The sequence below is a fragment of the Oryzias latipes genome, chromosome 10, assembly GCF_053564925.1.
Source record: "Oryzias latipes strain Hd-rR chromosome 10, Olatipes_Hd-rR_3.1".
NCBI lineage: Eukaryota > Metazoa > Chordata > Actinopteri > Beloniformes > Adrianichthyidae > Oryzias > Oryzias latipes.
Genome location: NC_136246.1, coordinates 24,222,178 through 24,250,127, shown reverse-complemented (window position 1 = coordinate 24,250,127; position 27,950 = coordinate 24,222,178). Strand labels below are relative to the sequence as shown.

The 27,950-nt window shown below is 42.9% G+C and overlaps 1 protein-coding gene across 4 annotated transcripts in view; it reads left to right on the top strand.

Annotated features, from left to right (window-relative positions):
- ebf1a (EBF transcription factor 1a) overlaps positions 1–27,950 on the top strand; it is a 54,857-nt gene that overhangs the window by 3,869 nt on the left and 23,038 nt on the right. For all 4 annotated transcript variants that reach the window (XR_013658380.1, XR_013658379.1, XM_004073412.5 and 1 more), the window contains exons 5-8: positions 534–607; positions 1,906–1,974; positions 26,143–26,224; positions 27,085–27,226. Coding sequence is in view for 2 of the 4 variants with exons in the window: in XM_004073412.5 (XP_004073460.1) it covers positions 534–607; positions 1,906–1,974; positions 26,143–26,224; positions 27,085–27,226 (367 nt within the window). In the remaining 2 variants the exon portion in view is untranslated. The remainder of the gene's footprint in view (positions 1–533; positions 608–1,905; positions 1,975–26,142; positions 26,225–27,084; positions 27,227–27,950) is intronic.

The window sequence follows — 27,950 nt, the reverse complement described above, 5'->3', positions numbered from 1 at the left end:
GGAGACTTAGAATGCCTCCGAAGTGGGGGGAAAAAAAAATGTAGAAGGAGGTGATGTTGATCGTGCCGCGGCGTTTGTGCTCGCATGTTTGTCAGCATGCGAGTGCAGGGTGATCAAGCCCTGGAGAGCATGTTGAGAGGGGTTGGAGGGGTAACCAGACTAGAGTTTTGGACGGCGTGCTGTGTGGACCAGATGGTGCACTATACTCCAGTCTGGCAGTCCAACTGCTCACTGTACACTGCATATAAACACGCACACATGCACAAACACATATGTACATGCAGCAGCGCTCACACAAACAGTTTTCCCTCTTACTGTCTCTGTCAGAACAGAGCGTTCCTGTTTAGGAAGACTGGATTCCCACGGCACACACGTTTGCCAGAGAGATAAACATTTCCCCCAGATGAAAAGAACATTCTTTTTTTTTTTCTTCAGCCTCATCTCTTCTTGCCAATTACTATGACATCAAATCCAAACTTTGAATGATTTTAATCTTTGTTTTTGTTATTATTTTTTTTGTCTTCTGTCTTTAGGCAATTGTTTATGAGGGCCAGGATAAAAATCCGGAGATGTGTCGGGTTCTGCTGACCCATGAGATCATGTGCAGGTAAGGCCAATCCATTTGTTGTTTGTTTTTTTTTTTAAATCTTTTCTTACACTTTGGAGATGTCTTTGCTGGTGTGAAGGGGCAAAGAGACGAGGAACGCGACTAAATTCTAAAAGAAATGTTATCATTTTCCTTCAAAGTGGGTTGGGGAGATGGGCCCTGGCCTATTTCTGTTGTGTGCTTTTGTGTATATGAGTGTGTATGGATCCCTCTCATGTTCAGCTAATTAGGACAAGGGAAAAACTCATTACTCAAACCCATCCTCCTCAGACTGTGTAATACATGCAGTTTGCTGTGTCCTGACAGTGAGCTATGTGCACGGGGGTGGCAGACTCAGATTTCACGTCAAATACAGACACACGGTCAGTCAAAAGCAGCAAGCATGAGAAACTCATGCACATTTACAAATCAATAAAAGCATCACACAGCATGCAACAGTCGCTCATGAAGCAGCCAAGTAGAAATGGATGAATGCAGAAAAATGGCTGGTGGCAGAGTGTAGCCACTTCCTGGTTATCACACAAGGCAATTTAGACCACTTGTTTTCATATGCTGCAGGAAACGGCTCAGATCAGAAATCTGATCTGGCTCTCCAAGCCACTCATCCTGAGGGACTGGAGAAAGCAGGGGGAGGGTCGGCCTCTGTTGTCTGTCTCCATCTCATCCTGCACACATACAGCTAGCGCACAGGTAGACTCTCGGAGAACAGAGAAAGTATTTTTTTGCTTTTAACGGGACACACCACATTGTTACGCCGTGCTGCAGTCAAACGATTCAAAGAGGACTCGTCACATCAGTATGCAACCCCCCATCTACCCAGCATGCACCACTCCCCAGGTCCAGTGGGACCACTCAGTGACCCACTTCTGAAAGAGAGAAAGAGCGAAAAGAGGGAGGCAGGATACAGGGAGGGGACGACTGCTGAGGAAAAATTGAGAACATAAGATGTCTGGTTGTGTGATGTCTGACAGAAATGGAGCTAACCTGAACCCCGGAGGCTGATTCAAGTATACATCTAGCCCCGTGTGAGCTCCCCTGCTCTTAAGTTTGCCTAAAATCGCCCCATTGATCCAGCTCAAGAGCCCTGGTCTTACCCCGCCAAGCTAAACAGAAATCCATTTTAGTGCTGCTCCACAAAAGTCTCACGCCCTTTTACTCCAGTTTTCCCTTTCCTGAATGCTCATCTGACTTCCTCTGTCCCTTTGAGTTGTGTCTTATCTTGCTCTGCCTTGTTGTTCACATCTTGGTGATTCCCCCTTTATCTGTGTGATTCTGTCCCCCCCCCACACCCCCTGCAGTCGGTGTTGTGATAAGAAGAGCTGCGGCAACAGGAACGAGACCCCATCAGACCCTGTCATCATCGACAGGTAGGCAAACTTCGCCCTTTGAACTCCGCTGACGTGAAATCGTGCTGTCACTGCAAACACAAACACAGCACTGTACATGTGTCAACACGGATTGCGCAACAAACACTGCCAAATGTTGCTGGAAAATGAAAGAAAAAAAGAGACACAGTTTCATTTAATCCACTCAAGAGCAACTGACAAAAGCAATTCTCAACATGTGATTTGATAAGAGAAAAAAAAGGTGTTTTTTTTTTTTTTTGCAATCATGCTCTGTATAAGCAAAACGTGTGAAATGTTGGTAAATTGTACTCCAGTGCAAAGTGAAGTGTGTGAAGTGGAGGAGCGTTTACAGAGCAGTTGAGCTCCGCTTCAAGTGTGGTCAAACAGCATTGTGGTTGTTCTGATGACTTAACTGATGAGCAGTTTGGGTTGCCGCTCCAGTCTGGAGTGTTTGTGTTTCTGTAAATAAATCCCACTCTTGGACTGGCGCTGAAGCTTGTTAGTTGCTTTCAACACGTACTTCCTCGAGTGTGCGCCTTTCTCCTACTGTCATAAACTACCTCTGAGCAGTGCAGGGACTGGTGTGATTTAAAGTCTGTTGGATGTGGGGGGAGAAGCCCTGTAGATTTACTGTTTGGCTTGGTTTGTATGAACGTGTGTGGCATACATGTGGGAGCACAGAGTAAGGCCCGCCAAGAACTGAAGGAAAGTCCTTACACAGTGGGGTGATTTATTTTTTTTTTTTTCCTAAAAGAGCAGCTCGGCTCTGGATCAGCAGTTAAAACGAAAAGCGTAGACTCTTTTACAGTATGTCTGATTTGAATTTGTCGCAATTGGGTGTATTTGTGTGTGAGTGGTAATGAGGCAGTGACCTGTGCCATCTGATAAGCGCAGCTGTCCTGTTCTCACAACTGCTCCGTCAAAAAGCTGCTTTTTACCTGTGTGTGTGAGTGTGCACGGTTTGTGTGCGCCACCCTGGTTCCGCTCCACTGAAGCAGAAGGCCTCACCTCAGCGCTCCCTGAGACAGCTGCACCCCACCACGTGGACCCAGACAACAAGCCTGCCCATCACTCCCTGCCATATTTCTGATTCGACTTCTGTGCGCATACTTGTTGAGTTTCTTATTTGGCTACTTTGTGCTCCACTCCCCCTGCTTAGGCTGCTCTCTTGGCTCCCAAACTTTCTGTTCGCACTTGGAGCTTCACTGCGGAGTGGAGTGATTCCACTGCGAGCAGCTTTTTCCACACAGAACATGTGATCTGGTCGCTCGCTGGCGGTATTCCCTCGACGCCCAATGGCTCAGGTGTGAGGCCAGCATTAACGAACAACAAATTAGAGCAGGAGGAGGGAAAACAACAGCAGTATCTCTGTTTTTCTCTCCAGCGAGCACTCTTTCTGGACAGGAAAATAGGTCAGGTGAGAGGAGAACTGCTGAGGAGGGGCTGCTAGCAGTTTCTCAAGGAGGAACTGGATGGGTATAAGGAGGAGGAGGGTTAATACGCTTGCTCATTTAGCTTCAATATATTCTTGGCAATTGTAATAATCAGGGATTCATAAACAAACAAACAACTGTGAGGCTGAAACTGACTCAATTACCCCGAGTTCCCCTCCTTCAAATTCATAAAGAAATACCATCAGCAGCCCTTCTCCACCCTTGAAGTTATTTAGTTCGTTAAATAAGGGCTCGTTAGCCCTCTGCTGTTTCGCAGAGATGATTAGATTTTACAGCCCTAATTAGCTGGGCTAGCTCTAACTCTTCTGGAAGAGTAATGGGTCTGATTGCCTAATTAGCTCGCTCTCGTTAACATGGGAAAAACAGGCCACTGCAGCAAAACTGCAGGAATGAGGGAAAATAAAGTCAGCTAATGAGAAACTTATTTGATTGTTAGGAGAACAAATCTGACACTGTGGATCGGCAGTGCTCTGACAAGAAGATTTTCTATGAGCTCCCTCTTCATCATGTTAGAATGATCATTTTGTACTCGGTTTTAGCATTAATGCAAACCCACGTGACAACACCTCTGCTAGGAGGTGAATCCGTTCAGGGTATGCTTGCACTCTGACAAAACTTGCCACAAACCACCTTGTTTTGGGAGTAGCCTCCACTTAAGAGTCCTGTCTTTGAACTTTCTCTAATCTGTAATGGATAAAACCAGCTTTATTTTATAAATCATACATAGCTGGTGATGAGTTCTTAGAAATGTAGGCTTGAGCAACACTTTCAGGAGAGAAAGAACATTTTGACTACCTTTTAAGACGCAGTAATAAATGCAAAACCTCCTGGATCTTTAAGTTTTTCTCTAGTTTTCTGGTTGTCATTGGGTTAATTTATAAGCAACATGTCTAATCATCTGCAATTTATTTAATTTCTGTGTGGGACTATACGATGTCTTTCATTTTGTTAAATTTGTCTTTGGTTTAGGCTACTCTGCATTTTTAATAACCAAAAGAGAAATGAAATCCAGATAAAAAAATAATCATATATTTTTCTAGTTTTATAGAAAAAGAGCCACTAACAAACTTTTTAAAACTTTGCTTTAATATTTTACTAAATTTTACTAAAAAATTATTCAGAAAACAATGTCTGTTGAACATAAAAAAAAAGTGATTTTATGTTCTCATAAAAAAAAGTCTTTCCAGAAATGATCAGACAGCAGCTTTGATTCTTTCAAGCAATCTTCTGTGCTTTACAGGAAGATGTGGATGGTAAGAGATTAGAAAAGCATATATAGAAAGTGGCAGTTCTTAAATAATAAATGTGCAAATGATTTTAAAACTTTTTTTTGTTTAATCTTACATCATATTGTCTGGTTTTTTTCCCAGTCTTCACATCAACACAATGCAACATAAACAAATTAGCTGTTTGAAAAATGTCTGTTCAGTGATTCTGACAATCAAAATCATCAAATTGGAGTAAAACAAACCCATTCTCTTTGGGGGTATGACTGCCCCTCCAGCACCATGTGTCCTCTCTTGCCTCCTACCACCTGTGTCCTGTGGCTCTTTCCTACTCATCCAACTCCCATAAGCTGACTTCAGGGCCTCCCCCAGGCAGGGAGAGCCTCTCTAGAGGAGCAACAGAAGAACTGTTTCTAGAGATAAGCATCCACTGCTAAGGCCTTCATAGCCAATGATCTCTTGTTTCTATCTAGGTGGGGCAGTGCTGTCTGTGCTTGACCTGCACAGACTGTTATTTCACGTTTGTTGCTGTCTTTGAGTGTATGCATTTAGCTGTTTGGATTTGCACACACTCCTGCAGCTCGCTGTTCATGTTCCCCATTTCCTTGCATGCGCGTCTTTGCTTGTGTATCCGCATCAGTGTTGGTTATTTTCCCAGGAGCGAATGTGTGTGTTGATAGAGGCCATTTCCTGACGAGTGTGTGTGTGTGTGTGAGCGTCTTGAGTGAAGAATGTCGGGCAGGAAGTGCTCCTCCCGGGGAGGGTGATGTCATGGCTGATGGCTTCCTGTTCTATTAGCCTGTGGAACAGACAGACTCTCGGCTTCACGGTGGGTAGTTTGCACATTTAGACCAGGTTTTGGTTCACCTCTCAGCTGATAGTTGAGCAGTATTACAACAGAGTATCTACAAGTTTGTCTGTTTGTCACAGTGTATGATGTGGGGGACCCTATTATTGTTCCGTTGTTGTGTTTGGATGCACTTCCCGGGGTCAGAGGTCATGTGTTGCCTTGGCTAGGCTAACGTTCACTTGTGAATAATGTATGCCATTGACTTTGTGTCAGCCATGCCAACCCCCAAGCAGAGCCCACCCATGTTTAATTCATCCAACTCATCTGTGTGAGTGTGTGTGCGCGCCTGTGCCTCCAAATATGTGTGTGTGTCATTTAAAGGGCCCAGTCGGCACCTGTCCAGCCATTAGCCTCTTCCTCATTTGCATTTGATGTTAATGTGGTTTACTGGCAGCACCTTCCGTCCCTGTAGTTTAGTTTCACTTTCGTAACTGTCACATTTGTGGGAAGGTGAACGCTTACAGTGCAGCCATCCTACATTTGCAAGGCTCTTTCTGGTGACACATGGATATTTTTGTCTCTTTCGCTTTTTGCATTTTAGTCACATTTTCCTCTATGTTTTTGACACGCCATTTTTTATTTGTTTTGTTTTTGACCCTCTATCAATGGCCTGACATTTCCCTCCAAGACAAAGAAGTATGACATTAAGTCATGATGCCCTTTGTGTGACATTACTTTTTCTTAGTGTTAGCAGTTGCTTCCACATTTTTGATTGGCGACAATATGGGAACAGTGTAGATTTTAAAACCACTGGTTTTTTTGGATTGAGTGGGGGTTTTTTTATACCTTGTTTCATTTTGGTGAGAGGGGGGCAGATGGATTAGATGTTTTGGGAGGCTTTGAAAAGGTCTGGCCCTGAGCTGTGGTGTTTGTGTGGGGTTCAGGGGCAAATAGGCAGAGTTGCTGGCTCATCGATATGCAGGCAGGACTCCTCTCCCTCAGGTGCTAGCTGCCTCACAAATCTGCCTCACACACATTTTAAAAGCACACACAAACACAGATATAGATGCTGTTCTCATTCCCAGATAAACTCCTACACGGCACGCAAATGCGTAAGCAGACATACGCATGCCAAGTTAAAAGAATCCACAGGTGTGCAAAAAATTGTTTCATATATGCGCATAGAGGCAAGCTGACCTGGAGCTTTCTGCATCTGTTTGGCTGTGTTCTTTTTTTTTTTTCCCTGCGGTGGTTCCCCCCCCCCCAGCGTAGGAGGAAAGCGTGCCCCAGGGGACGGACGGCTGTGTTGATTGACAGCAGGGGAGTTTGGAGGTCAAGGAGCCTCTAAAGCAGCTTTGCTACTTTCTTTAGCCCTCTCACCCCCAGCAACTAGCTCCATTTCATTTAAGGACACCTCCCAAAAAAATAATAGCTCCCTATTATTTCTAGTGTGTTTATACCTTGCTTTAGTTTTTATTTGTCAATAGTACTGAATTAGCGAGATTTTTCTTGTGTGTAAAAAATGCACTGGAAATGTGCGCATATGTTAGTTGTGTAACGGTTCATTTTAACAACAAAACAATTCCTATCATGTTTTGTGGTTGCCGATATTAGTTCATTTTGAATGATCCGATTCTCTGACCTTAAATCCATCCAGTAAAAATCTAGCCAAAAAATTCAACCATTGTGGCTTCGAGAAAAATTCCTGGGTACTGAACAGTGCAGGTGAAGTTTGTACCACACTGAATTTTGCAAAGACATATGACCATACAAAGCCATTGGACTGAAATGATGGCTTGATAATTTTTTTGCTGACCTCACATATGTGTTGTCCGCTGTGACGTACTTGGTCATTTTTATCTTATAGTATCTAAGCCTACCGTGTCTCAATTCAAATGGTGTTTGATTCCCGCTTTGCACATGTGTCGAAGTGTCCTTGGGCAAGACCCTGAACCCCACCTTGCCTCTGGTGAAGGTAGGTGCCAGTGTTCAGCAGTGGAGCCGCCATAGCTTGCCTTAGGTTTTGGTTGGATTGTAAGAATAAAAATCAATTCATCGATTTAGTTGATTAATTGTTATACCCCAATTTTTTTTTTAATTCTTAACTTTTGTTTCCTCCAGTAAACTGAGTAAAGCTGCTTCATTCTTTTGGTTAGGTTGATGCTCTACAGCTGAATACAGGTAACAGTGAGTTTATTAGGTTACAAAATAAAAAAGCACGATTTTACCAAAACAATTACTATGAAAGGATTTAGACTATAGGACATAAGGAGATTCCTCAATCCTTTTTTTTCTTCTTTTGACTGGAGAACCTGTAAATAGCACTGCAATAGCTGTATTTTCTCCCCAAACTGCTTTGTCATTATTGCTTGATTTCCCTGCTTGACCTGGCTGCTGTCCTCCGTTCTCTTCTCCGCCTTTTGTGTTAGTGTTTGTTCTCTCCCAGAATGAGGGGTTTAGGTTGGCCAGGGCTGACCCAAATGAGTAGCGTCCTACTTCTCTAAGAGCTATTTGAGACATTTTTGGTGTTGGAAATTACAGGCTGGGGAGATAGAGATAGAACCGGGGTTAAACAGAATTGAGATATATTTACCGAACGAAAAGCCTCGTGTGTCAGCGTGCGGGGTGCTGTGAGCAAGGGAGGAAAGAGGAACGTTTTCCAGGATTTAGTCCGTGACTTGCCCTGGAAGATGCGCTCAATTTGCTTTTCAAATGAGGCATGAAGAGCACGAGTGTGTGCCTCTTGGTGTGATGCTATACATTCAGACGTGTGTGGCTATGTGTGTGTGGCAAGGCTTTGTTGTCTCACTGCTCTGATGTGTGTGGACAGTCTAGCACACAGCCCACTAAGTGCTCTCTCACAGCCAATGTGTTACATGGCTGCCTGTTGTTGCTGCTCTTAATTGAATAGACACACCAGCCCCTGTCTGTGAAGGATACTCAGGCCTCCTCTCATAGTTGGCTGAGCCCGTGTGTCACCCAGCAGTATAGCCTCAAGCTGCCCTGATCGCTGCCATCACCCGTGATTTATTGTTTACTGATTACTGTAGTTTCCAGAGCATAAGTTGCACCGAAGCATAAGTCAAAGGAGCTAAAGATGAATTAAAAAAAGGAGAAAAAAACATATAAGTCGTACCAGAGCATGAGACACACTTTTGGCAGAAAAGTGCAACTATTCTGAACAAATCCACCAAGCCTGAATGCAAATCCCTTGTCAAATTTGTATCAGCTGGCTCTTTTGACGTGCGTCAAATTCAATGCTCAATGCTTGTCCAAAAATGTGTTCACAAACCAGACTCACCCGGCACATGTGGGAGAAGCTACATCAAGTTTTTAGCCTTTTCGCTACATGGAAGCAATGCATGGAAGACACAGATGGCGTTAAGAGATCAGGTTACAAAAGCATCAACAATCATGTTCATGCCTGGATTCATGAGATCATTCAGTTTTTGTTTTTGCTTTTCTTAATGCTGAACTTTACTTTCAACCTCAGGAGCTGCATCTGAATAAAGGTGCTTTCAGCGGTACTTTCTTGTCTCTGGAACCCAGTTTAATGACTTGCTGTCCTGCATTAGTCTGGGGAAAGAAAGCTTGCAGTTGTTGGTGAGAAACGACGGGTAAAGGGCAACCGGTTGTTAGTGGGAAAATAAGAAATATATGAGCCCATTTATCTTTAAACGATCACAAATAAGTCGCTGCTGAGTATAAGTCGCACCCTTGACCAAACTATGCAAAAAAAAAAATGCGAATTATACTCCAAAAAATACAGCACATCTGTTAAGTGAGAACACAGACAACATGCTTCATGCCAGATTTGTGTCCCCTCCCACCATCCTGGTGTCTCACTTCCTCTCATCCAGTTTTAACTCCAGCCCCCTTTTTTTTCTGTACCTCAGCACTGTAGCCCAGGATGTAGGTCCAGGTGTCCAGGATGAGTGCTCGTGACCTGCTGTGCCAGTGCAAGATGTATGGTCTGTTGATTGTTTTCCATCAATCTGTCCAGGAAGAATGGATCGCTGGCCAGGCGCTGTGAGCGCCGCTCTCGGTTTCACATGTCACAATGGAAGGAAAAGCTGGCCAGTATGGAAGGGAAGGGGGATATGCACTTTGATTATTTACAGAGATTCTGCAACCAAGTTAATGCATTTAAATTATATTCCAGTCATTCTCTACTGTAACGATATTTAATCAAAAACTTGAAATAGAAAATACCTGAAGGCAGTTTTGTAACTATCAGTCTCTCCAAGTCCTGCTGTTTCGCATCTTCTCTTATTTGTGATTTACTGCCATTGAGTTTGACTAATTTGAGATGTGCTGTTAGGGACTAAAGGAAAATCTTCAAGGGAGTTGTGAGCCATAATTAAATGAAATGCGTAGATGTCATCTTGCAGACAAAAATGGTCAACTGTGCTGTGCGATCAAAGGGATGATGTATTCTTACATTGCTAATATATTCCTTTTTATTTATTTTTTTGCATTAATCACCAGCAAATGAGACCCCAGCACATGTCACAGTTCTACATCAAAAAGCACAGCTGAATTTAAAGGCCTTTGTTTGTGTTTATGTAACTTTTGAGGGGAGACAAAGTAAGGCGTGGGCAATCGACTGAGACACTTTGTTGTTTTACACTGCCTCAGCCCCTTCATGTGTGCGCTGCTCGCGTTGTTGCTTTGTTTACCAAGTGGCCTGACCTTACTGAGAGGAATGTTCACTCGTTTCCTTTTCGGTGTCTCCTACTCTTCTTTTCTTCTTCCTCGCTCTGTTTGCCCCTGCATGTGTGCCTCTCTTTAGTCCTCCCACTCAGAACTCCAGATTTAACTCGGAAGGTGTTTCTGGTTAATCACACTTGGAATCTTCCTCTCTGTTTGAGTGCTGCTCCTTGAGCTGCACGCGGCACAGGAGAAAGTCACGCTCATTACCACCGTTATTGGTTTCTCCGGCGCAAAAGCTGTAATTTACACGAGGTGACATTCTGTTCGCATGAATAGACCTCTGCAACCTTTTTCTGGAAAACAATTAATGGCACAGTTTTCTCCTCCTCCCTTTCTGCCGATACCTTTCCCCATTCCTCCCTCCCTGTTCCTCTGGCTATTGTCTTCGCACAAACTTGTGAGATTCACTGACAAAATAATGATGTGTGAATGGGAAAAGTTGTTTTGGAACATGTAGCTGCTTTTAGTCTGAGGAGGCATTCTCATGAACCTAAAAGTGTTTAAAGAGCCATTCCAATCCTCTTTTGGTCTTTTAATAATGATTATGCCATTTTTAGCTTTGTTTTCTAGTTGGTTAGTTAGTTAGTTGTTTTCTATGACATAGTTTCAACAGCGCGTCTCAGTATGTCATTAGAAATTCACCTCTGAGCCTCTAAGTCCACCTCCACTTCCTGTCATCCATCTGTTTGCGCATTATCTCACGAGCTTACCACCCCTCACACTCCAAGCAATATTGGAGTTATCCAGTTTTCAGCCAGATGCCAGCTCGGACAAGGAAAAACAAAGACGTCCATGGACCCATATGTTTGCAGTGGATACATCGGAATAGGGCGGAGCAGGGAGCTTGTGGCCCGCAGATTTAATCACCTACCGGTAATTCACAACTACAAGCTTTTTCCAACAGTATTTTTTTCTGCTCCGGATTCACTACGATTTGAATAAAGAAATGCTCAAAAACACAATTTTAAGCTTAACTTTCTTTATAGAAGTCCTCCATAATCAGAGAAATGTCACAAGAGCGTGGTAAAAACACCTTTTTCATTTAAGTGGGTTTTTAAACGTTAAATTTTAACCAAAAACATCAATATCTTTGTTGCGTTGACCTCAGTAAAGTCCAGCAGCCAACGGAGGCACGGCCAAATACAAAAACAAACTTACAAGCGTGCTGTTAATGAAGCTCACATCTCTTCTGTCATGGCGCCCATGTAAGGATGACAAGATGTTTACACACACAATCACCGCAGTGCCTCTGATGCGGGCCGGGATAAAAGGAAGATGAAAGAAGAGGAAAAAGAGGAGACAGAGACGTGTGAGTGAGCGTTAAGCATGGGCTGCTTTTCTCTGTTTGACAGTTGTAACAGTACCCCACTGAGAGACAAGGAGAGACAGGCAACTCAGAAGATGTACCTGGAGAAATACATCCTGAAAAGGACTTTTTTTTTCTTTTGTAGAGGACTTCTCTGAGCTATTCGAAGGGAAACAATTAGATCCACCCGTTTTCCCTTGTCCCGCAGTGTAGATTGCAAATGAGCAAACCTGGCATTTATCACATTACAACAAACATTTATTAAAGCCGGTTCCCCTCTAAAGCTGCAGTGATAACAGTGGGTAATTGCAGAGACTGGCTCTATTAGTTAAGTATGCCTAATGTCACTGCCTCAGAGCATTAATGGACGCTGTAGTATTATGTTCCTGCGCTCATTACCACCCCACTCCCCTCCAAAACAGATAGGCACACACAAAAACCTCACACACGCCCATCCATGCACCCTCTCTCCCCTCCATTGACCCTGCAGCGGGAGACTGTCCCAGTCTAATGAGAAATGGAAAACACAACTCAGCGAGCTCCAAGAAGCGCACACACACTCACGAGCACACACACTCGCACGGGCACTCTACAGGAAACATTACAAGAGGGGTACAACACCATAATCACACACGCCCAGGGAAACAATTGCGCCGTTATCAGAGTGATCACATTATAAAAGTTTAATAAACACCAAACGGCCTAATGCTGAATTAGCCTGCATCTGCCCTGTGTTGTGCCAGGCTATAATTAGTGATTTAAAAGAGACAAACAAATGCTTTTTAGTCACAATCGACAGCTGCTCTTTTTTTTCTGTTGCTTGGACGTTAATGATCTTGTTTGCACAGAACCAAAGGAAGACGAAGGATTTATTTTTTTAATTAACTGATCTAGACCCAGAGATGGTAGACGTCCCGCACAGAGGCCATCGAACAAATGCGAGAACTCTTCATAGAAGAGTTTGGCTTAAGCTGCAGTCTGTTTTTTTGGAGTGGCACTTGAGATCTGTATGAAGAGAGATGGATGGGTGCTTGAGATTGTTGAGGAGGAAGAGAGATAATATGAAGGAGAGGAAGGGGGTGTGATGGTGGCTGAAAGAAAAAGAAGCAGGAAAAAACGTTGCTGAGTGAGTGATGTGGAGGAGGACAGGAGGGTTGTGTGTCTTCTGAGAGTAAGCGCGTTCGTATGCGCACATTGAAATCAATGACAGTTTTTAATTTGCCATCACAAGAGCCTATCACTTTGTATTGGGCTCCCATCTTCATTTATCAATATTACATCAGGACTCTTCTCAGTGTGAGGTGGCAGGAGGGTGAGAAAAAGGCTGTGGACAGAGAATATGGCTTCGGTCCAGGTTCTGTGTGTGCGTTGGTGGGATAGTCAGCCGAGGGGGAGGAAGGGGGCATCTGCTGCTGAGGTTGGAAAAAAACATTGCTTCCAGCATACACAAATGTGCAAATGCACACCCCAACCTTGCATGTATGTGTGTCTTCATCTGCTAGACTACTTTTGTGTGTCTTTGCAAGTGTGTGTATGTTGCCAGCTGAGTGACAGCTTAGTATTGATCTGTGGGAGGCCCCGGTGTCATTAGACCCAGTATGGACCAGCAGGCACACGTGGAGGTCAGGGCACAGAGTTTGTATGTGTGTGTGTGTGTGTGTGTCATTGAGTGTGGTGTGTGTGTGTGTGTGGGCAGGACGCTGGGACCAAGTGTTCAGCAGTGACAGGCTCAAACCTCTGAAAGAAAATCAATGGTGTCATAAGAGGAAGGTTTCCTCCAAGCCTTCTTCTCCCTCTTTCTTCCCTCCTCCTCTTCCTATTCTTCTCATCTTTACTCCCTCTTTAAAAAAATTCTCCTCATCTGGGAGGTCACTCACAGAATCCCCATTTATACATTTAACACGCGCACACACACACACACACACACACACACACACATGTGTTCACCCATCCAGCTCTTGTGATGTGTGGATCAATTGAGGGGGAGGGGGGGTGTATCCTGGCAAAAACTGAGCCATTAGTGACAGAAGTGATCCTGGATCAGCCCTCATTAACTTAAAGGGCATAAGGGAATGTTTGTCCAGATGAAAGAAGTGACCCCAACCCAGGTCCAATTAACTGACAAGGGCAGAGAGACGGGCTGAAGTGCTGGCTTACATCACTTTGTTTTGAAAAAGTTATTTTCCAACTATATATATATATATATATATATATATATATATATATATATATATATATATATATATATATATATATATGTACATAGTTGTAAATATACGTTGTCCTTCAATTATTTATCATTGAAGCTGAGAACAAACAGGCTATTGCTCACACACGCACACAGAAACACACACACAGGGCAAGCATCCACCTGTTCTTCTCCCTCTTTTGCCTGAGGGGACTGCTATGCTAGATAACAGTTTGAGTGGGCCTGCTGCAAAACACTAATCAGACCTAACACTGCCTAATTAGCACAGAGTCCACTGATTGGCTTACAGCAATAATTAACACAGGTGAGAATAATTAGTTCCCCATAGACCTGTTTGTGTCGGTGTGTGTGTGTGTATGCCAGAGTGTATGTGCATGTGAAGGATGTTATTATGCAGCCTCGGTCCCCAGTGAGACTGAGGAGGCAAAGAGAAGAATCAAACTCATTACTGAAACCAGGCCAACCTGTGTTAGGTGCTCTGCTTTCCCACACCCAGAGAATTAGCCACAGAGAGATCCACCACCATTTTTTTCCATGTAAGTGCATGTGTGCATTTTTTTTTGTACTTCACTTTCACTTCATCTCATTCCCTAAAGCACCCCCCCCCCCACACACACATACACCACCACCAACACCATCATCTTTACCTGAAAACAGAAGGTGCAGTTTGTAGTTTGAGGAACTTCACCGCTAGTTGAACCTGGAAAGATGAGATGAATCACAGACTCTGTCTCTCTCTGGTGGTCCGATCCTCACTTTTATCCTGCATGCAGGCTTTTGAATCTCTGCTAAGAGTTTTATATTTGTGCAAGTTATCCCATTAAAAATATGAGAGAGGCTTGTAATTTACATCATTGGTATACCTCAACCATGAGAGACAAAAAATCCAAAAAAAATCACATTTTCTAATTGTTAAAGGATTTATTTGTAAATTATGGTGGAAAATAAGTATTTGGTCTCCTACAACGTGGCTCTCACAGACCTGTAACTTCTTCTGTAAGAGGAACCTCTGTCCTCCACTCATTACCTGAATAAATGGCGCCTGTTTGAACCCGTTATCTATATAAAAATCACCTGTCCACAACCTCAAACAGTCACAGTCACACTCCAAACTCCACAATGGCCAAGACTGATGATCTAACACCAGAAACAAAATTGTTGACCTGGAGCAGGCTGGGAGGACTGAATCTGCAATAGGCAGGCAGCTTGGTGTAAAGAAATCAACTGTGGGGCAATTATTAGGAAATGAAAGACAAATAAGACTCCCTACAAGATCTCACCCAGTGAAATGATCACAAGAATGGTGAACAAAAATCCCAGAACCACACGAGGGACCCTAGTCAATAACCTGTAGAGGACTGGGATAAAAGTAACAAAGGCTACCATCGGTAACGCATTACACCGCCAGGGACTCAAATCTTGCAGTGCCAGACATAATTTACAAATAAATTCTTTATATTAATTTTTCTGGATTTATTTTCTCATTTCGTCTTGGTTGATGAGAATTACAGGCCTCTCTCATCTTTTTAAGTGGGGGAACTTGCACAATTGGTGGCTGAACAAATGTTCTTTGCCACACTGTATACACACACACACACACCACACACACACACACACACACACACACACACACATATATATATATATATATATATATATAAATATATATAAATATATAAAAAAGGCTGCCAAGTGGCATCTTCCTCTTCATATAAAAATCTTAATCACACACAAGCTTTTCCTGCACCATAAAACCACAGACAGCCTAGCTGTGGAGAGCGTTGTTAACCTTGCTGAAAAAGTTTTTTTTTTAGAGTTACCTATTTTTTCATGATTTTAACAATGCAAGGTTTTGCTGAAAGTCTGCCTGGTCTTCATCTCTCCACAAGCACCATGATGTTTGTCCATCTTCCACTTGCTAGTTGTTTTTATAAAAGTCTTTGATCAGATTAGCATCACACACAAGAAGACAGACACGCAGACATTGAGTGGGGGGGGGGGTTATTATCGGAACACAATTGACGACTTGTCACTTTTAACGGAGGCACAACTGTGGTTAGTTAGGTGCTATAGATGGAGATAGATGGAAGCATTGTGACACACACTCCTCTAAAGCTTTTTATGTGCTAAATAAATAACAAGCAATGATGTAAATTGGTGTTTTCCTGGAGTGTGCGGCTGCTCCTGGGATGTATTTTTCATGTCACGGCATTTTAGAGTGGTTTAGGAGTGCAGGATGTACGAATAATGAATTTAACCCCGCAAACATACAGTTTTGCTGTCACACACATGGAAGGAGATTGTTTACCTGACCAAAGGTGCACTGCAGCATTAATATGAGGCACATTTGAGCTGATTCCCGCCCCCATCTCCCTCTCTGTACAATTGTTCTCCACCCACCAGGATCCAGGGAGGCGCCAGGGGCGAGATCAGCCTATAACCATAAAACAGTAGAGACACGGTGGAAGAGGGAAGCTCATTGTTGGCTGACTGATCTCCAGTCTCTCACTGACAAGCCTCAGTGTTTGCTACTTTTTTTTTTATGTTCTCTTCACTCGTGGTAAACACTTGCCTCTCATAACCGCCAGCTACTACCTCTGTCACACCGCTGCTGTCAACACAACACCGACTCACACTGTAACTCCCCACTGCAGCCGCGCAACTCACAGAAACACACACTGGGGAGATGTATGCATGAGCAAAATGGATGTACTCAAAGGAACTTAAATGCTTATAAGAGTTGTTAAAACTGTGTTTATGGAAAGCATTTGCATAGTTTTCCCATCACTTTCTGGTTCCTACCTCATTTTCCTTTCCTCACACACATAGATTGAATATACCTCACCACCACAAAAACCCTCAATGTGCCTCCTTGACAAAAAAATAAAAGGAGGTTGATTGAAGCAAAACAAGGAAGGCAGCTTTTTTCATATTTTCTGTTTCAATAATTAATATGCATGAGTTTTATGGCCGCTTAAGATGCGATCAATTATTCATTAACAGCATGTTAATTGCATCCACATTCGTGAATATTTAACCAAACACTAAATCAATGAGGTCGAATGAGAAGCAATATGGACATTTTATAAGCTTTGCTTAAAAAAAAAAAGGGCTTTAATGAAAACAGCAGATTGAAATGCAAACATACAGAGAAAGAAATAACTTAATAATAGAGAGTTTTATAAGAAGCGGACAAAGTGAATAAATGCTAAAGTTGTTGACTTGTAATCGTAGTAGGAAAGACTCGGCCTTTTCTTCTGCTTTTGTGTGTGTGTTTTTTCTAGAGTCGTCTCCATTTTTAAATGAAAAGGGTGTAATCTCTCCATCTCTGCCCACTATAGCCAGCCTTTTTCCCTCTCAAAGACTCCAGACGCTTTTGTCCTGGATCTTTGTGTTTCCTCTGTGCATGTGTGTGTCTGTACAATCTTTGTTGTGGTGCACGTCTTTGTGTGTGTGTGTGTGTATGTCACAGCAGCGTCTGGACAGTGACATTTCTCTGCTTGGATAACCATCACGCCCTCTGTCCCTCTGTCCCTCCAGCCATGACGCAGGGTAATGTCACCTGTCAGTCTCAGACTCCTACTTACAACTGCTGTCCCCCTCAATTCCCCCGCCCGATCCCAAATGGAGCGCCACCCTCTCGCTTTGACCCCAGCCGGTCTTCCCCTGGACCTCACCTGGGAGGCAAAGCTTTCAGCGCCATCCCATTCCTTCAGCTTTTGTACTTCTCTCCTTTACCTCATATGATGCTGGGTCCTCTGCTGTTTTCACCGCCTCATATCTAAATGGCAACCACACCCTTTTCCCCTTTTCATATATGCCCCCAGGACTCCAGAATACAGCTTGAGAAGACTTAACGTATAGTGAAAGGGTGGGAAACTGACTTTTTGCCTGGACCCTGTCGTGCTCCATGCCTGTTTTCAATTACTCCCTGTGCACTGGCAGGGTGGAGGTTTTTGCATTATATGGGAATGTAATTGACTATAACTGCCCTCTTAACATTAACCAGGTGTACTAGCTGAGTGTGTGAGATTAAGGCCGGCATCCTCGCTGTTATGATGTGTGTGAACTGTCTCTGCGGTCGTGTTGTTGATGTATTTATACCCTTCTCCTGTGAGGCCCTGCCCATAACCAGTGCATTTTCTAATGTGCTATAGTTTGTGTGCCGAAGCTGCTCTGAGTGTGTGTGCATCAAGAAAGTTTCTCCACGCATTTGTTAGCAAGTCAATGCAAGAAGGACAGAAAAAGGCAGGATGCAGTTACGACCTGCTTCTAGGGGGGCCCAGACTTTACAAGGGCAAAGTCAAAATGGGTTCATTCACAAGGCTGACACTCTGATTTATAAGCACAGGGGTGTGCAGCCTACAGAGCAGTAGCCCACGGGCGATCGCAGACCTGCACAGCGGCGGCGAGAAATGGTGGAAAACCAATGTGGAGAGTTTGTGTAAGAGAAGCATCAACAAGCTGTCAATCAAGCCCTTGTCACAGATTGTCACTCTTCCATAGAAGAAGTCCAAGGGAGAACGTGAGTCCCTGGGACCCTGAGGAAGAGACAGGAGGAGGAGGTGCTGGGGGCAACAGGGACTAGGTGATTGTCTGTCTGTCTCAGTGACTCCAGCTTGATTTGATATTTGATACCAAGCATGTGGCATTTGAATGCAAATCTATTTTGATTGTCTCAGCATCTGATAGGGTTAAGAGGAGTCTATAGGGGATTTGCATGTATGCACATGTATCAGAAAGGCTGGTAGGAGACAGACGCCCAGAAAATAAGAGAGAATTATTCAGATGGATTATATTAGTATCCAATTCACTTGCATTTGAATGTTTTTATACTCATAGTATTATAAAGATGTTTAATGTGGAAATTTATGGATCGGGTGTGAAGGGAGATGCCTCTGGCTCCTTAATGAAAGAAACTTGTGTGCATCAGAAAAAATTGAGATGGGATAATTATTTTACCTGCATGTACATAAATTGCCTTTTTAAAAGGAGCATTAAAGCAGGGAGATGGGATGGATGGATGGATGGATGGATGGATGGATGGATGGATGGATGGATGGATGGATGGATGGATGGATGGATGGATGGATGGATGGATGGATGGATGGATGGATGGATGGATGGATAAAGTCTGAATTACTGCAGTCTGGAAATCCGAGGCTCAGCCCCCCCCCCCCCCCCCCCCCCTCCCCAATTAGAGCGCTGATTTCTGAAATGCCATAATACCCATTAATTAGCAGGCTGCTATTTTCTCAGTGATTTGGTTAATTAGTCTGCGAGGCTCCACACTATCTGTTCCATTATTGTTGGGTCGAAGCCATACAGACACACATGTGTAACACGAGAGATCGCCTGCAAAGCATATTCCCCATAAACACACTTTACAACTAAGGGAAACGCATTCACAGTGTACTCTGCAACAATTTCATAGAGTTGAGTGACCCTAATTTAGTTGACACCGTCATAAGCTCCAGTATCAGCAACATGAAGCTGAGGGGAGAGGGTGTGGATAAAGCGACAGACACAACTGCTCCCTCCTGCAACACACTGAAATACCAACAACCAACTTCAATGCTCCATCCTCCTGTGGGAAACAACGGCTTTTCGGCCCCCATGTAATGACTTGGCATGTGCAGCCCCCCTCTCCGATGCGACAGTCCATCAGTATCTCCAGCCAGACAGACAGGCCACTGACACAGCACCACAAGGCTGGAGACCTCTTCAATCACTGCCTCACTTTTCCTTGTCCATCAGGTAACAGAAAGCAATGATTGATCTGTTGTTTCTCCCCGCGAGTGAAGCAAAGAAGTTGTCTTGAACTAAAATAAGGAGGCTCGGTTGGTGTAACAGGCACTTTCATGAGTTTATTAATCATCGTCATTAATAATGCAGCCCTGTTGTGGGTCTTCTTATATCTTGTGTGTGTTTACACACAAGTGTGAGAGGGGTGTGCTCACGCTCCTCGCAGCTCGACGAACTTCACAAGTGTCCCATCACCACTTTAATCAAATTACTTATGAACCAAAATTGACAGTTTTCATTAATTATAAAGGATTATTCTAATTGCGATTCAAATTTATTCATTTAGAACAGAAGGCATTCAGTAATGTTTCAGGAAATTTGCATATTAAATGGAGAGGGGAGTCCATTAACTATGCTAATGTATGCATGATTCCTTATTTTGTGATTGGTGGGCCATATGTAGCAGGCTGGGGGTTTGCAGGTGAGGAATCTAGAAGGAGCTGTAATATGTTTGATAAGCACAAAAAGGATGCAAGGCCAAAGCACGCCAATGCTCATGTATGTGTGTACGCACACAGACACACATATATGGACCCTAGGAAGCAATGCATCTCTGTTTCAAACCAGTCTCTCTCTGTCCCACTGCCACATTTGTCTCCACTCTCTGCTTCCACATTCCTCCCTTAAGAGCCATTGGAAGGAGTAACTTTTCACCCAAGAACCAGTCCAGCACATTAATTAAGTTTCTGATTTCTGATCCTGCTGCATTTAGAAACATAACCTTGAGCCTGTGTACTGTCACAGTCATAGTCATGATTTAATATGGTGCTTAAATGGAACAAAAAGAAGGAACTTTGCAAGCTGCACATTCATCCCCACAATGTATGATCCTGGTCCCGGGTTGACACAGTGCTCTTTATCAAGCTATAAATAGCCGATGCATTATGCATTAAGTTTAACATGTGCTTAAATCAACACTGTTCAATGTAAATGGATCAGTCTTCAGCAAAGGCAGAAAGGAGAGCAGTTAGGGCAAATGAGTGTGCTGCGGGGTACACTGCCAGACACACCAAAGAGCGCGGTCATACACACCCTCAGGCCTTGTGGCGGTGTCCACCCCGGCTGATGACAGGGCCATTATTCACTGGTCAGTCCCATGAGGACGGGGCTTGGGGCTGGACAGGGTAGCACAGCGTCCCGGCATGGCAGGACAGCGCTGAGGTGAGCAGGACCAGGACCCTTCATTGCTCCTGTGGTCTTGGGGCCTGGAGCCTCTCTGCTTCTCTCTTTGTCTCTCTCTCCATCAGATTAATGGGCCGGGCCTGACAGAGGAAGTGTTTCAATCAGCACCGCCTGCCAAGACTGTCCATCATCCAGACAGCCTCTTATTCATCATGGCTTTGATACAGAGGCACACATACACACGCATGCACAGATGTTTATTTGCTTGCATATATTTGGTTGCATTTGTTGCTGTGGAGAAAAAGTGAGTCCACAGGTTGTTTTATTATCAGACTGCGAGTCGTTGGACCCTTCGCACTGCTTTCTCCATTACTCTTCAGAAATCGCAGTGACTGCTTCACCCGTCTCGCCATGCTTCCAGGATGATTTCTCAGTTGAATTTTGAATGATCCTTTTTGGATGAAATGGATGAAACACAATTGGTTAAGTGTCCCTGGGACTTCTGTCCCCAAGCTGGCACCGGAGTTCTGGCTCAGAGAGAAGCGAGAAGCAATCTCTCCCAAGCGGGGCCTTTCGTCCTGAGCGGCAAAGCCTCAGCATAGACTCCCCCCACCGCCACCCCACCGCCCCAACTAACCATCTCCCTCCTCCAGGGTCCATTTGTTCTGAGAAATATTTAAAGACGGGGCAAATTCAACTGACGCAACCTACACACACAGCAAGGAGGTAAAGAGGAGGATGGAACGATGTGAAGAGTGAGCTGAAAATGAATTTTTTAGCGCAGTGAGATGTTGCATTTGAATAAATCATGACACTTAAGATAGACATGAGAGCAATATGGAAGTGCCCACTACTTTATGGGAGCAACATTCCACAGGAACACCTAACATCTGTGTTCTTTTGTTCCTCTTGTCCAGGTGCATAGCTTTATGTTCAGTTTTTGCTCTCAAATATTGAACTTTTTTCTGTTTTTATAGCATCCTTTGAGTTCTTTTCAATCCACATAGACCACAGAACTGGATTTTTCTTTTCCAGTATATCTAAACTGGGCCACTGCAGCCTGTTACAGCCTGGTGTCTGAGGCTGATGGCCAGACCAAGAGACAGACCTGGTTCTGGATTATTAATGTTCCCCCCTATGGAGCCAGGCCTCCTCCCCCACACAGTGCCCCCCTACACCCCTGGGGTCAGCCTGTATGGCTCCTGGTGCAAGGCCCCCCTCATAAATCTCCCTAAATTAGTGTGTGTGTGTGTGTATATATGTGCATGTGTGAGTGTGTGCTTCCATTGCTTAAACATACTCCAGGCAGAGAGACAGGTCACCACAAAAACAAGGCTCCTGGTTGAAGTGTCAGTGATGCATGGCGGAAAAAGTGCGAGAAGGAGTTGCAGAGAGAAAAAAAGAGAAATGAAACATAAGTGGAGGAAAAGAAAATATATAAAGAGTTGAGGGCGACGTTTGATTTAGCATGAGAAACAGACCTCACTTTACGTTTTCGATCTGTTACTCCTGTGTTGGGGCTGTAACTTTATATATGCTGACAAATCTTTGCACTTATTCTGAACATGTATCTGACTTCATTAGGATCGATTTCCTGAACAGTTCTAAATGCTTAATTGCTAAAGTGCAGGATTTCCATCCTTCTACCTGCCTACCGTGCCTGGATTAGTTCAACATGTCCCCCGGTGTTAACAGCCATGGGGAAGTGCTGTTGTGTCACTTAGTTAACCCTGGAGACAAATGGCTCCCCTCCAGAGCACAGTGAATTACACAGCTCATGAAGCATATTAAGAGGCTGACACAGAGCGTTTCTTGTAGAGATGATCCATGTAGCAGATATGGATGAAAGGGAAAAAAGGCTAAGTTGCAGCATCAATTCCTGGATTGTTCTTTTAGCACGCAATTAGAAAAAAATTAAAAAAAACACAGGGAGAAAGAAAAATAAAGAAATGAGGCACAAAGCATGTAAAGTTTGGATAAACTTCCAAAAAGGCTGAAGATAACGCCTGTTCCAAAGTTATTCCTGTTAAAATTTGACAAGGAAAACAACTCTTTACCTCATTTGCTGCTAATGCAGGAAAATTATTAGAAAATATAACAGAATTGTGCCTTGGAGGCTTTGCTGCTGTTTGCCAATCGCATAGACAATCTTTATCACCACAGTAATAATATTAAGATGCTACAGGGATTACTTAAAAGTTGTGTTATAATTGCTTTCCTTGTTTTGTGTTTTTATAGGTAGGAGGTTATTTTGTGTTTAATTGCTCCAATGTGACAAATAATCCCCGTTATGATATGATGAAAGAGTGAAATCATTGAATTACCTCGGCGACCGGCTGCATGTGTTTATTTGTTCATTTTCACTTTAACAAATTTATGCCACAAGACTTCGAGAGGCCAAGCAGTTATTTACACAAATTCACTTCCACAGCCATTTCTCGGATCCGGGGTAATTACGTGCGAACAAAATGGTTTTATTTCATTTAATCCAGCCGGTGCAGCAATTTGCACGGGTAATATTTGTAGCTGTGGAACTTGCATGGTTTTAACAGCTCAAACACTGCATACACTTCCAAGTTCAAATCTTGAAGAGGAGGTACAGATCCTGGAACAAGTGTCTACAAATTGGCAGAAAAATCATGTCTTTAGCTAAAAAAAAACACATTAGTATTTCATCTGAAGCTATAATTTGCTGTCAAATCCAAAGATGTAACATATTAAAAAATACAGAAAGATCTCTCTTGCTACTGACACATGTTTAAAGGCATTACAGAAAAACATTTTAAGGATAAAAAATAATGTAATAGGTCTTTTCGTGTGACGGTAAAGTGTAAATAGTAAGGTTTAGTACTGCAATCATATCATTATAAAAAGGCGTTGAGAAATAAGATATGTAAATGACAGTATTGTGCAAACTTCAAGACAGCTTTTGATGTGATGTGGGGGTTTAAGAGCGCGACTGAGCGTCCTGTTAGATGTTTCATTGAATTGATCTCTCCAAAAATGTCTCAGTCTTGGTATTCAAAGTAAGTACGGTCGCCCGCAAGTGCAAATCACATCAACAAATTACTATACACAAAGGCATATTCAAGATCACAACGTCAATTAAAAAAGCAAATAATTTGTTTTTAATTGTATTTTAGAAATCAAAACAAAATGTCAGAAGCTTCAGTTTAATGTATTTAGGGGTGTATATTATCAAAAAACAATTTAATCTTTAGAATTTCAAAATTGAGTTTAGTGCTGCGTAAAAATCTCATTCCTCTGCTCCTGTGTCACCCAACGACATTTAAGAGGATAGAAACCTAGATCACTAAACTGATAGTTTTCTTCTTTTTAATTAAAGGAGGAGGACAGCAAACAACATAATAGAGAATTACATGCTATTGTTACTTGGCCATGTTTACTGGTCATCTGTCAGATTATCCAAAAACCTGTGTGGTAATCTCTTAACACGCATGTCTAGCTGTAATACCTGCACTGTTGAGCCAACTTAAGTTCTGGAACATGAAAGAACATAGAAATGTTCTTGCTGTAGTTTTATTATGCTATTTATCCACACCAGACACATTGCATCGTGTAGATAATTGTCCACATATGCAAGAACTCAAGAAAATGTGTTGGCACATTGGCATGTATGGACCTTAGTGAGACATGCAGCATTGTTGTTACTGTCTTTCTTTCCTTCTTTCCTTCTTTCTTTCTACAGTTTGAGACAATTGTGGGTTCCTCCCCTCCAAAATCTAATATTTAACCCATTAGTTTTGTTACCTCTGACTCAGATGACCCAAACTTCTCCTGCTTCTTCACCTTATCCATCATCCATACATTGCAAATGCCTCAGCAAAAGACGAGGACTGCTGAGGTGAAAAGATGAATTAAACAGGAGGTGAAGGGAGGGAAATGGAATGTGTTGGACAAGTGGATGTAGTCCACAGCTGTCTGTGAGTCTGCTCCTTGACCTGGAGGACAGAGGAAGGTTGGGAGACCCTCAGTCTACGGGGTCTAACAGCCGCTGGGAAGAGAAAAAAAAGCCTGCATCTCTTTGCTTCATGAATTATTGAGTTATTGGCCTACAGCTTCTGAAATATACAGGAGCTCTCTTTCAGATTTCATATACCGTCTACCTTGTCCTTCTTTCTATTTTTCTTCGATTTTTTTTTTTTTATTATCAGTTTCTGTTTTCCATCTCTATACCCCCCCCCATTCAGATTTGGCCTTTTGCTCCACAGAAACATTGTAAATCAGAGCCCAAAGAGAGAAACCCAGAGAAAGATGACTTGTTACTGAGATCATAAGAAGCTTTTTCTTCTTTACTTGGAGAAGAGCATCCACCACCAACCAGATGTCACGCATTTAAAAGTTGTCAGAGATAAATCTACGAGTTCTTTTGTTACATCAGATGCTTGTAATTCATACAGCAGTAGGCCGGCCCTTGAAATGAGACAGAACTATGCTCCATTCATTCATCTTCTGCCCCCCACTCCCTGTTTTCCTCGTTTCTTCTTTATTATTTCTTTTCTTTTCTCTTTGTCTGGATAAAGCAGTGTTACAAGGCGTCCGCCGTGTTCCTCTTAACGTGTCTTGTGTGTGTGATGCTCACGCGTGGTTACAGCAAAGACCATTGGCTCCAAACGTGCTGCCCAGTGCAGAATCCCAGCAATAACGAATGAACGGTGGGAAGAAAATAAGACATATGAAAGAAAAGCTGACCAAAGGAGTGAGTCTCTCTCTGGCTGGTGGAGATCTGTATTGTAAGCAGTTTTAGCTGTCAGCACTTCTTTGAGCTACCTCAAAGGGAGGAGGGTGGGGTGTGAAATGTGGTTTAATTCCCCCCCCCCCCTATTTTGGTGGGGTTCCTGTTTATTTGAGTACTGTGCTGTTTATTTTCAGGCTTCATTTGATTTTGTTAGCAGACGGTATGAAGAGATGCACAATACTGCAGTTTCACTTACAGAGGAAGTTGTCAGGCCTCAACCTTTTGGGGTGGGGCAAGCAAATAAATTGTGAGCTGTCCCCCTTCTGTTTTTTTTTTTTTTTTTCTCAATCCCAGCCCCCCACGCATTGCATACAACCCCAACTCTCCCCTTTACTCCTCCTCCCTCCCTCATTAAGTATTGATGCGGGTAGCCATACTTGCCATCTCAGCCTATTAATAATGCATGGCAGGTGCTGTTGATGTGGTCTCTCACACTGAGATTGAGAGCAGCAAGAATGGCAACACTATGCTGCAGAGCAGAGTACAGCACCAGCCTCTGTCACACAGCAGCTTTTTTTTCGGGGCGTCTTACATCTGCAATGGTGAGTTTATGGCAGGCCGTGACAGCAGCTTTGAGATGGATTTACAAGGCAGCCTCTTTTTCACTGTCTTGAAGTTGTTTTTACATAGAAAACAGTATTTGTCACAATCGGATGATGGATGAGGGTTGGGATGGTCCATGCGTCCCGTCTGGTGTTTTGTGTTCTCACCGAAAGACTCGCACTGCACTTTTAATGACTCACAGATGTTCAGTCAACAGCTGTACTGACTCTTCCTCTCGCTGTCTGTCTTTCTTCAAATGTAGGTTCTTCCTCAAGTTCTTCCTGAAGTGCAACCAGAACTGCCTGAAGAATGCAGGGAACCCCCGAGACATGAGGCGTTTTCAGGTGATGAAGCCTGAGTATATAAAGTGGACAGAAGTTACCATTTCAGCAGTGTTACAGCACTTTGTAGGAAAAGTGCTGTATAAATAAAGTTTGCTTTGATTTGATTGCCTGTTTTTTTGTTGTTTTTTTTGCATTACAAACCACAGACTGCCGATATAAAAACGTTTAAACAGACAGAGACAATTGCAAAAAAGAAGAGACTTGGCAGCATATTCGGCAGGAAGGTACATTTGTCTACATTCAAAAATAGTAAAAAAAAACTAAAAAAAAACGATAGCAAAAAAGAGACAACAAATATTAATAGTGTGCCAGATTATATATTTTTTTTAAACTAACAGATGACGTCATTGTTAACTTCGCTCTAACGTCATATTTTTTATAGTTCACTTTGAATATGTTATGACAAATGTTAGCTAAATTTTCAAATGGCTTCATTGTTTGTTTTTTAATTAACTTAAAAAAGAAAAATAAAGTCCACTTATAAGTAGGTCTACCTAAGCCAAGACAGGTCTTCACTTGACCTTAATGAAAAGTGTTTTGGTGTAATTTTTTATTCTACAGCCAGCAGCTTTTTACTACAATAAAGCTCAGGTTGCCAGCAACATTTAGCTGACAATTTGTTGGACTATTCACTGACCCTAACATCCTTCTCATAAATTTGGACCCCATCTAACTGTAATGATTATAGGATGTGATGAACTGTAAAAAGCTTGCAGTTTCCTTATGTAAACAACATGGTTTCAGCCTGTTTTTCCAAATTAGCAAACCACAAAGACTTGCATAATTTGCATCTGAGCATATGGACTGGCAGATCTACAAAAAAAAAAACTAAATGTGTCCTTTTGTTGTCCTTTACTCAGGTGGTAGTGTCAACTACGGTGAGCGTGGAGGGTCATGTCCTGGCTGTCTCTGACAACATGTTTGTGCACAACAATTCAAAACATGGGCGCCGAGCTCGAAGACTGGACCCTTCAGAAGGAACACCGTCTTACCTGGAACATGGTATTTAAAACAACAACCTACTTTGATCTTATTTGTTTCTTCCTTTTTCTATGACTTTTTTTGTTCCATTTGTTCCCGTCTGGCTCCACTCTAAGACCCTCTTTCTGTCTCCATTCTGCCCCCTCAACTTTGATTTTTTTTCCTATCTTTTGTCATGTCTCCTTCCTGAATTTTACTTTTCTCTCTTTTTGGATTCCTAACTTGAGTTGAGTGCTAGCCAGAGGGTTCCTTCTCCATCCCCTGTGGCACGCTCCCCTCAGGTCCTCGCCTCTAGGCCTTCTACTCTGCCTAGCATAAGCATGATGTGTCTTATGAGGTCTGTTCTGCTTAAAGCCAACACCGACTTTATTTCCTCTGAGACTTGCTTTTATCCTCTGGCCCTCTATCATTCCCCACATCCCCTAGGTTTTCAAACACACCCATATATGAACTAAAATGCCCATACGCATGAACACACACACCCCTGCATTCACAGTCAAACCCAAACCTTTAATACTTCATAATGACATGTGCACATGATTTAGGAGCCTGCACTGATTCCCAACTCCCTAATCCAGTTATTTTCTCATTTCGATTTCCCCCACATTGAATAAGAGAAACATTTTTTTTTTTCCCGTTTGAGGAAAGTCAACCTCAGGGATGATAATGACAAAAAAACTAAGAAGGGATTTACATGGCCGACTATAGCAGATTGCATTAAGATTGAATGTTAGGGTTAAGTCTT